Genomic DNA, 13,405 nt, shown 5'->3' on the forward strand with positions numbered 1-13,405 from the left:
TTTGCTGAATGAACCAACTGGAAGGCTCAGTATTCTGTTCAATTAAAGAAGTATTTATCCCAGGCTGGAGAGATGGCTCAGCAGCTAAGAGCACTGGAGTTCCGTTCCCAGCACCCACACCAGGCAGCTCACCACCACGTGCATGTAATCGTAGCTCCAAGGGCTCTGACACCCTCTTCTGGCTTCTAGGTACTGCATACATACGGCATATATTCACATGACACACAGAAACTTAAATAAAAGATACAAATAAATCTTTCCAAAAGAAAACAGAAGTGTTTACCAGCCATCCTGATGATCCAGGCCTGCACTCTTAACTATTTCAAGAACTGAGGCAGGAGGATTGAAAGTTTAAGGCTGGTCTGAATGACTTAATGAGACTCTGTCTCAAAAAGTAGAACAAACCAGGCGGTGGCGGTGCACACCTTTAATCCCAACACTCGGGAGGCAGAGACAAGCAGATCTCTGTGAGTTCGAGGCCAGCCTGGGCTACAGAGTTAGTTCCAGGACAGGCTCTAAAGCTACACAGTGATATGGGATTCCCCTCTCTATGCTGTGAATACCATTGGTTAATAAAGAAGCTGCTTTGGGCCCATTGCAGCGCAGAATAGGGCAAGGTGGGAATTCCAAGCAGATAGAGGAAAAGAGAGTAGGTGGAGTCAGAGAGAAGACATGTAGTCACCGAAGGAGACAGACACCAGGGAACTTTGCCAGTAAGCCATAAGCCTCGTGGTAAAATATAAAATAATAGAAATGGTTTAATTTAAGATATAAGAGCTAGCTAGCAATATGCTTAAATGATTGGCCAAGCAGTGTTGTAATTAATACAGTTTCTGTGTGATCATTTTGGGTCTGGGCTGTTGGGAATGAACAAACAGCCTCCACCTACAATACAGAGAAACCCAGTCTCAAAAAAATCAAACAAATAAACAAACAAACAAAAAGTAAAATGAAGACTGGGAACAACTGGTCTAGTCTACAAAGACCCTATATGTAAATTAGGACCCATTTGCAGGTCTTAGGAGTAAGGACCCACCAAACCATTTGAGGGCACATTGTTCAATCTCACCAGGAGGCCATGCAGATGGTGCTGCTTGGGGACACCTCTTGAAGGAAGGGACAGTTTTAAGTATTAAAGGTAGCATCTAGTCAGTCCTGTTTCTGTCGATGCAAATACTAGGGCTCTCATAAGATCCAGAACCTTCTCAGGTCTGAGACAGCAGCAGACAAGTCTTGGTGGCCAGCATCTTTTGGCCAAGATGCCAGTCTTGTGTGGGGCACCAGGATGGAGAGGGGGCCGCACTGTAGAGCAGCAAAGGCCCTGATGTTTGAACAGCGGTGAATGTGATTTTAACTGAACAACCTGGTGTGACTTGGGGCAAAGAAACCCAGCTCCTCCTGTTGGTTTACTCAAGCATAGCGTGAGAGCCAAAGCAGAACTCACCTCCAACCACCGACTATGAGTTAAAATTAGTGCAGCTAGGGAACTCACAGGGATGCCTGCAAAGTGTGGGAAACAGGGTGGATTCTGCCAGAGAAGTTAGCTGGGACCCTGCTCAGCTCACACTTACCAAGCCTGCCACACATCACAGGCTAGCAGGGGCTTGTGACTTTGTCTATATATTGTGGGGGAAAAAAACGGTGTGGGCTAGACCACATCTCTCTGACACCTGCAGGCCTTTCTGGCACGCACGGGCAATGGCAATCCTTGGCACTCTCTGGCTGGTAGCCACAGCACAGCTGTCTAGCTCTCTGGTCGTGTACGTGTCTCTCTCTGGTGTCTCTCTTTCTGAGGTCCTCACCCCTGTCTCACTCTCACGACGTCATCTTTACTAATCATACCTGCAGTGACTCACTTCAAAACAAGTTCAAAACTCTGAGGTCTGGGGATCAAGGACCATAACAATATACCTTTGGAGGACACAATTCATGCTATCTAAGTGTTGGAAGCGTTTTTATGGTGGGTGACCTTAGGACTGCCCAGTGTTTTCCCAGATGCCTCATGGTCCCAATGCCTTCCCCCAGAGTTCTGCCCCAAGAGATCCAAGACCCTGGGAGCATCTCTTGATTCTGTGGTCTGTGAAGAGGATAATTAGAAGGACATCTTGTTAGAAAGCTGAGTACACCACAAATCCCTACTGTGCCTCAACCATCAACAACGCTGCCTGGTGGAGACGGCTGCCCTACTTGTAGATGAGTTGGCTGCCTCTCAAAGTTGGACCTTTAAGCCTGTCAGGCATGGGATCCAGTCTAGTCCAGTTCCAGTTCCCAGCCACACCTACCCTCCATCTGTCCATCACTGCAGGTGTGAGTAGCACCCCAGACTTCAGCTTTAGGAAATCTCCTTGTGAGGCACATTCTGTCTGTCCTAGTTTGATGTCTGGTGCTACGATAAAAAACACTGGGGGAAACCAACGTGGATAGCAAAGGGTTTCTTGGACTTAGAGGTCATAGCTCATCGTCAGTGGGAGTCACAGCAGAAAATCGTGGCGGGAGTGTGAAGCAATAACCATGGAGGGATGCTGTCATGGGCTTGCTGCCTCTGGCTTGCTCATATCCTCCCCCTAGCCCGCTACCATCTTCCTAGAGATGGAAACCCAGACTTGGACTAGACACTCCCCACATCAATGAGGAAGGAAGAAAATGCCCCACCGACCAGTCTAAGGAAGGCAATTCCTCAGTTGAGACTTCTTCTCACTTCATGGGGCCTCTGGGTCAGGCCCTCCTGGCCAGACCACACCATGGCAAGCATTATGAATCAGAGAACATGGATCCTAATGCTTCAGGCAGAAGTCACTGAAAAGTCGTTTAAGAAGGCTCTGTCAAGGTGCCAGTGTGTGGACAGACTCCTGAATAACAACAAAAGCCTGGAGCCACTCGACACTGTCACTCAAAATCGCTATGCTAAATCCATTCTGCTTACAAGGCGCTTCAAAGGTGTGTGTGGACAGCCAAGTGCACCAGGCGCTCGGCCCACGAGAGGCCAAACCACTGTCCAGTGTCTTCTTTTCCCCCATCAAGTCCATTTTGTGTTGTCCAACTATGCTTGGGAGCAGAGCCTGCCCGGGCACTTGGTCAGCCTACCTGGAGTCAGGTTACCGAAGAAAGCTGACCCTGCTTCTCCCAGCACCTGTCAAACGCCAATAACTCCTCAGCTGGTGGTGGGAGTCTGCGCCCATCTTCCTACCCACTCTCCGCGCTGGGATTTTGACTGACTTGAGCCTGTTCAATGCTGGGTGGGTAAGGAGGTAAAGTGGAAAGAATGGCCGTGGGAGGAGCGGGGGAGGTAAATATGAGCAAAATTCATTATATGACGTTCTTAAAGAATTAATAAGAATATTCTTAGATTACTCTCCAGAGCTAGTGAAATGGATCCGTGGATAAAGTTGCTTGCCACCAAGCCCGATGACCTGAGTTTGACTCCTGGGACTCGCACGGTAGAAGGAAAGGACAGATTGCTGCAAGTTGTCTTCGGACCTCCACCTGCACGTTGTGGTGTCCTCATGGGCACACACAGACCCATGAGCAACTATGTAAATGCAACTAAGAAAAATCATCATAAGGGGCAGGAGAGATGGCTCAGTGGGTAAGAGCACCGACTGCTCTACCAAAGGATCCAGGTTCAATTCTCAGCTCCCACATGATAACTCACAACTATCCGCAGCTTCAATTCCAGTGTGTCCGACACTGTCACATGAACATATATGCAGGCAAAACACGATGTACATAAAATAAAAATAAATAAATTGTTTTAAAAAGAAATAAAAAGAGAAATCACTATGCCAAATCTTAATAAAACTCTGACATAATTCTTTCTTTTCATGATAGCATGAGGCACAAACAAAAAGCAAGAGTCCACAGAAGAGGCTGTGGGTGGGGTGGGGGCCCTGGATCTCATCCCAGGTTTGATTCCAGACCTGGGGCTGCCATGACAGGTCATTCTTTAAAGCCTCAGTTTCCTTCCACTGAAAACTGAACACAATGAGCCCAGATATGCTTCCATCTGGAAATCACCATATGGATTCCAACAAGGTGTAATAATAAAATCAAAGCGACTGGCCATACATCTGCCACTGGCTGCTGCAGAACCCCATAGTAGGAGTTTTCCCAGGAGACTGGAGAGGTGCAGCGACTTGAGCCTCCCCCACAGCAGCATACACTCAACTGGTGGCTAAATGATAAGGGTCCTGGGGAAAATAGTAGCAATTGTTGCTGACTTAGCATTAAAGAAGTTCATGGCCACAGTACTCAGAACTGTGCAACCTCACCCGTGCAAATCCTGCAAGGTCCATGCAGAAGCAAGGAGCACAATGCAAAAGACTTCACCCATAGTCAGTGGAAGAGCACAGGTGAAATAAAGTTGGTGGGTATTGCCTCTCCTGACTTCATGACATCCCTGGAAGACTCTTGACACAAAGGACATGCTCAGTAAGTGTTGACTGATGTTTCTGTCCCACCAGGTTCCCGCAGTCATTAAGTCCCAAAGAAATTACACAGAGGTCTACATTAATTATAAACTGATTGGCCTAGTAGCTCAGGCTTCTTATTAGCTCTTATACCTTATATTAGCCCATAATACTTGTCTGTGTTAGCCACGTGGCTGGTTTGGTACCTTTTATGGCGAGGCAGTCACATCTTTCTTCCTCTGTGTCTGGGTGATGACTGTAGACTGAATCTTTCCTCTTCCCAGAATTCTCCTATTCTCGTGGCCCCACCTATACTTCTTGCCTGGTTGCCCCACCTATACTTCTTGCCTGGCTACTGGCCAATCAGTGTTTTATTAAAATACAATTGACAGGGTACAGGCCATTGTCCCACAGCAAGTAAGTACCATGCATGGTCACAGAGACATAAATGACCACATTGAGAGATCACCCCACCCCACACAACCTCAATGAGATTCATAAGAATGTTTTAAAATGGTTATCCTGGGAGCTGGAGAGATGACTCAGAGATTAAAAACGCATACCAATCTTCCAGAAGATCAGAGTCCAATTCCTCATTGCCCAATCATCTTTCAACCACCTGGAACTCTATCTCCAGGAAGATCCAACTCCTCTGGTCTCTATGGCACAGTACTCAAATGCACGTACCTACACACAGTCACACACATATATAAATACTTAAAAATGATAAAATTAAAACATAATGCAGTCATCCCCATCTTACAGACTATAGTATCAAGGATCAGAATGGTACTGTAACTAGTCTATAGCCACACAGTTGGTGAGGGCCAGTTCCAGCCAAGACCCTCAAGGTGTGGATGTCACTAAGCATTTCAGTGTCCCTTCTAACCTTAGTAGTGCAAAAGTAAGGGACCACAGATACTTGATAACTTGATAATCTAATATGGTGGGTTTTTTTTTTTAATTTAAACGTGTGTTTTCAAAGTGGGGAGGGGGGGATGAGGATGAAGGCCCCAAGAGTTCATGGGACCTGTAAGATTCTCCATGCAGGATTAGGATTTCAGCACCAAGAACAGCGCCTTCTACGTCGCAGCGCCCTCTGGTGGCAGACATAGGGACAAACAGGATGCGACGTGAAAGGAGAGTGGGAAAGAAAAGTGGGGGAAGAGGAACAGAAAATGGGGCAAGGCACAAGGACAGAGGCCTCTAAAGCACCCAAAGGCTCACACTCTTCAGAGACCCTGGTGGTAGAAGCTTGCCAAACAAGACTTGGGTTTACACCGTTGGTCCTCTGTGAGGGTCAGCTTTAATAATTGACTCAATGCATTCTAGAATCATCTTGAAAGAGTCTCAGGGAAGGATTTTCTTTATTGAATTGCTCTGTGGAGATCATCTTAATTAAGTTAATTGAGATGGAAGAATTGAGATAGCACCATTCCCTAGGCAGGAGACCCTGAAATGTATAAGAGTAGAGAAGTGGAGCCGAGCACAGTCGAGCAAGCATGCACACATGCATTCTCTCCCTGCCCTTGACTGTGGGTGTCAGGTGTCTCAGGCTCCTGTTGAAACAGCTCCTGTTATTGACTCACCCCATTTTCCCTAAGTGACCTGGTGTCTGGTTTCTTTACCGCAGCAACAGAAGCACAACTGTGACCTTCTTCAGGCGCACAGATCACTGTGGTGACCCTGCCTGCCACACTTGCTCCACCTGTGCCACCCCCTCTGCCTATGTCAGGCTCCTGCGCTCCAACAAGCATCTCTAAACACAGGACTCTCTGTACATAACCACAGCATGGCTGACACTCTAATAAGCAACAACAGCTCTTTGTTCTCATCTGCCAGAGGCCCTGACCACTAGACGATGGGCCAGCAGACACCAAGTGTTCACAAGGAACAGTTTGGGACACTGGCCTCATCTATACAAAGAATTCCTGCCAGGAGAACAGGGTGAGGTTCGATGTAATAAAAACCCTTCTCGGGGCTGGAGAGACGGTTCAGTGGTTAAGAGCACTAAGCTGGGCAGTAGTAGCACACACCTTTAATCTCAGCACTTGTGAGGTAGAAGCAGGTGGATCTCTGAGAGTTCAAGGCCAACCCAGTCTACAGAGCTAGTTCCAGGACAGGCTCCAAAGCAACACAGAGAAACCCTGTCTCAACAACAAAACAAAACAAACAAACAAACAAATGAGCACTAGTTGCTCTTGCAGAGGACTCAGGTTCAATTCCCAGCACCCACATGGTGGCTCGTAACCACCTGTAACTCCAGTTCCAGGGGCCCTTTTCTGACCTCCACAAGCACCATGCATATATGTAGCAAACAAATATGCATGCAGACAAAACATTCATACACACAATAAATAAATACAAATATTAAAATAATAAAACCCCTTTAGACTCCACATTACATAACGCAGAGAAGGCTGGGGGACTGTTGACAGAGGTTGCTAGTTCATTTCCCATCTGCCCATACTCGGGGTAATCACACTAAAAATATATTAATTGCAATGCTGTCTGACTGATAGCTTAAGCCTATTTCTAGCTCTTATACCTTAAATTAACCCATTTCTATTATTTTATATTTTATCATGAGGCTCATGACCTACCAGCAAGGTTCCAGCTGGCAGCTCGCATCTTTCTCCTCTAGCAACTACATGGTGTCTCCCAAACTCTGCCTACTCTCTCTATATATACCTCTTCCAACCTGGTTATATTCTGTTAAACCATTGGCCGAAAGTAGCTTTATTCATTAGCCAATAAAAGCAATGCATATACGGAAGGACTTCCCACACCAGGAGACAAGTCCACAACACTGCATGAAAGCTCTGTCCAGAAGGCAGGGTACCCTCTGGGGCTGAGGACTAAGTGTTTGCAGTGGGTTCACGCCATATGTAGAAGGTTTATCTTTCTAACCTGTGGTGCAGAAACCTTCACGCACCCACACAGGGAAACACAAAACCATCTTGCCTCTCTCACATCTCACAGAGTATACAAAAAGGGCCAGAGGACTAATTGAAAACCAGTAGCTAGGATTCAGCATTTCTAATCATGAGGTGAGTATGAACTGGAATCATAGCAGAAACTGCTGGGGTAGCAGATGTAGTCACATGACATTTAAGGGACCAAAGGAGGCGCCGTGCACTCTCCAGCTAACTGGAACAAGGGTATATGGCCTTCAGCTTTGAGACTAATGTGTTTTTCCACCCAGGGTGTTCTATGCAGCAGTCACTGACTGGGAAGGTTTGTGGCTAGCCTGGCCCTGGCAGCTCTAGCTTGAACATTTCCCAAGACAAGATCCTAGGCAGATATAGAAAGAAACACACTCAGGTGACACTGCAAAACTGAGCATTTTAAAAAAGCGACAGTCTCAAAAAAACCAAAAAAAAAAAAAAACCAAACAAACAAAAAAAAGCAACAAAGCAAATCCTCACCATGTGTCACCACCCAGCACTTTATTTTCGACTTTGCTGCTTGAAGCGTATGATGCAACTGAGATCTTGGGGACGGAGGCAGTGGCTAATCCACAGGCCAGGGCTCCAGAGCCTCTTCACACTTTGCCTGCATACCTTGGTCTTGGACAAGTCATTCTGCCTCTATAAGGCAAAGTAAGACTGAACACCCGCCTTTGCCCTCTCTGGTCCCCATGGCCCCCAGCTGGCATAAAGGATCACAGTTTTGATTCATTCTCTTTTCCATTTACCATTCCACATTGCCAGCCAGGACCCTCAGAACCCCCAGCCAGGACCCTCATCCAGGACCCTCAGGACCCACAGGATCCCCGCCAGGACGCTCAGGACCCTCAGGACCCCCAGCAGGACCCCTCAGGATCCTCAGGACCCCCATCCAGGACCCTCAGGACCCTCAGTCAGAACCCCTCAGGACCCTCATCCAAGACCCTCAGGACCCCCAGTCAGGACCCTCAGGACCCTCAGCCAGGACCCCTCGGGTGCACATGAAGTCCCATTGACCTCTTCACCCTCACCTCCCAGTGTCTCCTCCACTAACCCTATCCTGGCTAACCCTAACCCATGTCCTTCAGCAAACACCAGCACTCCCAGGGTTTGAGTCTGCACTGTTATTGACCCATCTGCCAGGAATCTCCTCCACCAGGAACCCCTCCTCCATCCTCACTGCCCAGCTCATGGAACTCCTCTGGAAGGGCCCCCTGCCCTGGATAGACCTGACAATCCTCACTCCCTGCAGCAGGCTCTGGGCTGCCAGGGACCAGGATTTCTCCAGGGCCATCCTCCACCCTTTCCCATTTTCCTGAGTCTCCTCGTCTCTAAGCTGGACAGCCTAGTGGTTAGGCAGGAAGTTCTACATCTCAAATCCCAGCCATTCCACATGTGATTACCTCAAGTAAGCTTTGTACCCTTTTACCTGTTTATCCCTGACCCAGGCAGGGACAAGAAGCATGGGGGGGCCAGGCAGTGGTGGCACACACCTTTAATCCCAGCACTCAGTAGGCAGAGGCAAGTGGATCTCTGTGAGTTCGAAGTCAGCCTGGTCAACAGAGTGAGTTCCAGGACAGCCAGGGCTACACAAAGAAACCCAGTCTTGAAAAACAAAAATATCAAAAGAAAAGAAAGAGGAAAAAAGGAAAATGGAAACAGAGTGTTCACAGGGAAGTGGGTACTTGGTCGGAGCCTGGCGTGCATGACTGTTTGTCCAGGGCCCTGCCTGAGTTTCTTCCCCTTGTTGCTGTGGTAAGATAGATATCCTGACAAAAACAGGGTGCCTCAAGGGAGGAAGGGGGAGCAAATGACACTGGCTCACGGTGCAAGGCTCAGGGACTCAGCCACCTGTGTTTTTCTCTGATTCTCGCTGTGTGTGTTTCATGCGGCCACTGTAACAAATCTACACACATTCAATGACTCTGGTTGGCAGAAAACACCTCGCCTGACAATTCTGGGAGTCAGAAATCTGAAATCAGCACACCAGTTCCAGGTCCTAGCGTGGTACATGCAGGCTATCCCCATGGGGGTCTTGAGGAACTGCTTCTCCTCATCTTTCAGCTCCTTGAGGCTGCCCGTCCACCACGGCCTTGGCTCCTCCCTCCACACTTGAAGCCAGCAATGGCCTGTTGAGACTTCTAGGGACTCTTCCTTCCTCTTTCTCATGTCAGTTGCTTCACTGTCGCCTAAATAAAATGCCCTGACAAATACAGTTAAGAAAGAAAGGCTTTGCTTTGCTTTCAGTTCCAGCAGAGAGAGTTCATCGTAGCTGGGAAGGCAGGGCAGCAGGGGCTTGAGGCTGGCCTGGCAGGAAACAGTGGTCACATTTCATCCCTACTCAGAAAGCAGAGAGAAGAAGAGGGAGGAAGGGGGATGGGGGGAGAAAGAGGGAGAGAGAAGGAGAGAGGGAGAGAAGGGAGAGAAAGAGAGAGAGAGAGAGAGAGAGAGAGAGAGAGAGAGAGAGAAGAGAAGTGGGATCAGGCTATAAACCTCCCCCAGTGATGCACTTTCTCCAGCAGGCTCCCCATCCTAAAGATTCCACAATCTCTCTAAACAACACCACCAATGGGTCCAAGTGTTCAAATACATGAGTCTTTGGGGGGACATTTCTCATTCAGCCTACAGCAGACACTCAAATTTAAAGTCAATCTTGTTATACTTTGTATGTATGTGTGTGTGTGCGTGTGTGTGTGTGTGTGTGTATATATATATATATATGAGAGTCATCTATAATAGTCAAGCTTGTAGTCATGTTAGTTAGATTTTCTAGATTACAGAGTTGTATTTCAGATGGATAGGCAGTCTTCAAATCTTTCAGAGACCTTCAGAACATGGCATTTAAAATGTTTTAAGAACTTAGGACTTTTCATGACAATGAGACATATCTGTTCCTGGCAGCACCAAGCTACTTCAAAAGGATGATGGGCATCAAAGAGGCTCCTTATGGAGTTTGCTAGTCATTTGGGCAAGAAACTGCTCTTGCCTGGACTGCTTTATGATAAGCTGCATTAACTGGACATGCAGGACCCACAGAAAAATGACTGCTGAATTTACCTAAAGGTGAGACGATCCTGCGTCATGAAAGAGTCTGCCAGACATTCTGCAGGACACAGAAGAAAGTGACTGACAAACTGCTAATAGAGGTGAAATTGTCTTTGAAATTTCCTGCTTCATGGAAAAGTCTGCCAGATACTATGGGCCTATAGGCTGAAGATGGGTGCCCCAACATTACCGAAGAATTTTGGGTGACTGTTCAGGCAGCAGGTCTCTGTCAATTCTAGAGTTTTGAAAGTTACTTACAATGAACTTCCTGTTTACTTAGGTAATATTATATCCTTCTGGAGTCTTTAATGGAGTTGAAGAATAGATAGTTACAGTTTTCCTTAGTTGTGACAAATGATAAAGTAGATATAAATATTGTAACTGTCTTGCTTGATACCTGTTTTGTCAAATGTAATTTTACCATGTTAAAGTTAAAATCTTCCTTTTTTATTTAAACAGAAAAGAGGAGGTGATATGGGATTCCCCTCTGGATTCTGTGCACACCATTGGTTAATAAAAAAGCTGTCTTGGCCTGATAGAGTAGAACGAAGTTAGGCAGGGAAAACTGGATTGAATGCTGGGAGAGGGAAGGCAGAGTCAGGAATAAGCCATGAAGCCACCACTGGAGACAAACACGCTGAAACTTTGTTGGTAGGTCACGAAGTTAATGGACCAAGCAGTGATCTAATTAATACGGTTTCTATGTGATTATTTCAGGGCTAAGATGCTGGGAACTAACTAGCGGACTCCCTCAACAATTCACCCCACTCTTTGGTCCAGGGATGCTTTTACCTTCAGAAAAGACAGTGGTTTAGGGGACCAGTGAAGCACGCTGGGATTCCCATAGTAATGAGGATCTGATTTCAGATCCCGAGCATCCATGTAAATACAGGGTACAGTGGTGAGGATCTGTGACCCCCACACTGGAAGGCAGAGACAGGAGGCTTTCTGGAGCTACTGACCAGCCATCTTAGCCAATCAGTGAGCTCCAGGTTCAGTGAGAGATGCCACCTCAAAACATAAGGTGGAGAGTGGTACAGGAGGATACCCAGCGCCAACCCGGGGTCTCCACATGCATGTATACCCACATGTACCCACAGACATGCACATACACCACACATACCAATAAGAGTACAGTGTTCTAAACTGTTACTCTTCAAACATACGCTAATTTGACACTTAAATGCTGGAAAATATTAAATAATTGTTTTTCAGATTAAACCATTATATTCCTGTGAGAACAAGTAATGCTGTTGCCTGTTTAGTGGAAGCAATACATTCGTAGCATACCTGAACCAAGACATTTCAGGTGGTGTTTGCTGTGTGGCCTGTGCGTGGTGCAAAGCGCTTGTGCTGTGTGTGAAGATCCAAGGCTGCAGTGACATCACCTGAAGCAACACAAGTGATCAACCGCCAGAAATACCTCAGATTCTTCACAGGTTTGAGTGTGGTATTACGCATACAGAAACCTTTTACTGTAGCCAACAACTTTGCAGCCTCACACGCGTGGTCATGACACACAATTTTAAGAAGCTACAGTCGGGCTGAAGAGATGTCACAACAGTTAATAGCACAGGCTGCTCTTCCTAAGGACCCAGGTCCCATTGCTAGAGTCCACATGGTGACCCACATCCCATTGGCCAACACTCGTCATGCAAAGGAGGCTGGGAAATGTAGTCCAACTGTGAGCTCTGAAGGCGCTGTGGCCACACAAGTTGGTAAATGGCTACCCATATCTGCTAGAGAGGGGCTAACCTATTGTGAGATCTAGAGGTCTCAGGTCTGTGGACAGGATGGAGAAGGATCAGTGCTTACTCAGAGAATAATCTGTTTTCAGGTCGCATTTGCTGAGGGGCAAGTGAACAAGTCGAACAGGCCAGATACTCAGCTCTGGCCCCACACTGCCCAAGAACCCAATACTACAGGCCCCTTGCTCACCAGGGAGGGACGAGAGAGGTGGCTCAGAGTACTGATCTACTAGCTGTGAGACCATCAGTCCTAATGGGTGGGTAGACAGGAACTTCACTCATTTAGATCTCATTTCCCTCACAGCTCATGTCTCCCCTGTTATCACATTCCGTCCTGTGGAGAGCAAAGAGATTAAACACCTGCCCCAGCTCACCATCCAGGACCCCAGATTTGATTTTGAACCTACCAACCTCGACCTCTTTATAGCTACGTCTGTAAAAGCCAGTTTTACTCCACTGAAATGGACTCAAAAGTTCCAAGTCAAGCCATACTGAAACTGGAAGTCGGCATGCAAATGATTGTTATCCTGGAAGGCTTCCGGGTATGGAGACAACAGCAGTCTCCAAGGTTTGGGGCGCCAACCTTTGGCTGCAAAGCCACCAGCTAGTGACGAGAGCTGCACCGTGCACTCCAGCCGACAGGGGGCGCCGCAGTCCACGGACCCGGAAGTGGGCCGTTCCGCCCGGGACAGCCGCCCGGGCAGCGTCCCGCCTGCCCAGCCATGGGGCCGCTGCGCTGGCTGCCGCTGCTCGGCCAGCTGCTGCTGCTGCGGCCGCTAGCGGCCCACTCGGCGGGCCCCATCCAGGCCTTCGTGGTGCCCCACAGTCACATGGACGTGGGCTGGGTCTACACGGTCCAGGTAAGTGGCGGGCGTTCCTGAGCCTCTTGCACAGTCGCTGCCTCCTGCAGGGGACGCCCGGCTCAGCCAGGAAGCGGGGAGTCCTGGGCTCCAGCCTCCACCCTGGGTCCCTGCTGTCTGAGCCGCAGCCTCGGGCTGGCTGGCCACTTCCTGCCTCGAAGTCCTGGTATTACATCTTATTGGATGGTCCCTGCAAAAGTCAGGGCAGGAGAGTGTGTCCCCAAGGTGTGGGTTGACAGGTAACCAATCTCGGGAGTAGACCTGGGGTAGCATAAGGTGGGGCCGACTACCAAGCAGGTGACTGTCAGCTGACTACTGGGAAGTGGGCTGACCCTCTGTGGTGCTGACACAGGGGCTAGCCTGTTCAGCTTCCTCTGCACAGCACCACCCAGCCAACT

At 48.1% G+C, this 13,405-nt stretch overlaps 1 protein-coding gene across 1 annotated transcript in view; it reads left to right on the plus strand.

Annotated features, from left to right (window-relative positions):
• The first annotated feature begins 12,835 nt into the window (after positions 1–12,835).
• Positions 12,836–13,405, plus strand: part of Man2b2 (mannosidase alpha class 2B member 2) — a 29,316-nt gene continuing 28,746 nt past the window's right edge. The window contains exon 1 of the mRNA XM_048415315.3: positions 12,836–13,007. Coding sequence (XP_048271272.3) covers positions 12,870–13,007 — 138 coding nt within the window. The 5' untranslated portion in view covers positions 12,836–12,869. The remainder of the gene's footprint in view (positions 13,008–13,405) is intronic.

This window comes from Myodes glareolus, chromosome 8 (genome assembly GCF_982192425.1).
Source record: "Myodes glareolus chromosome 8, mMyoGla1.1, whole genome shotgun sequence".
Classification (NCBI taxonomy): Eukaryota; Metazoa; Chordata; class Mammalia; order Rodentia; family Cricetidae; genus Myodes; species Myodes glareolus.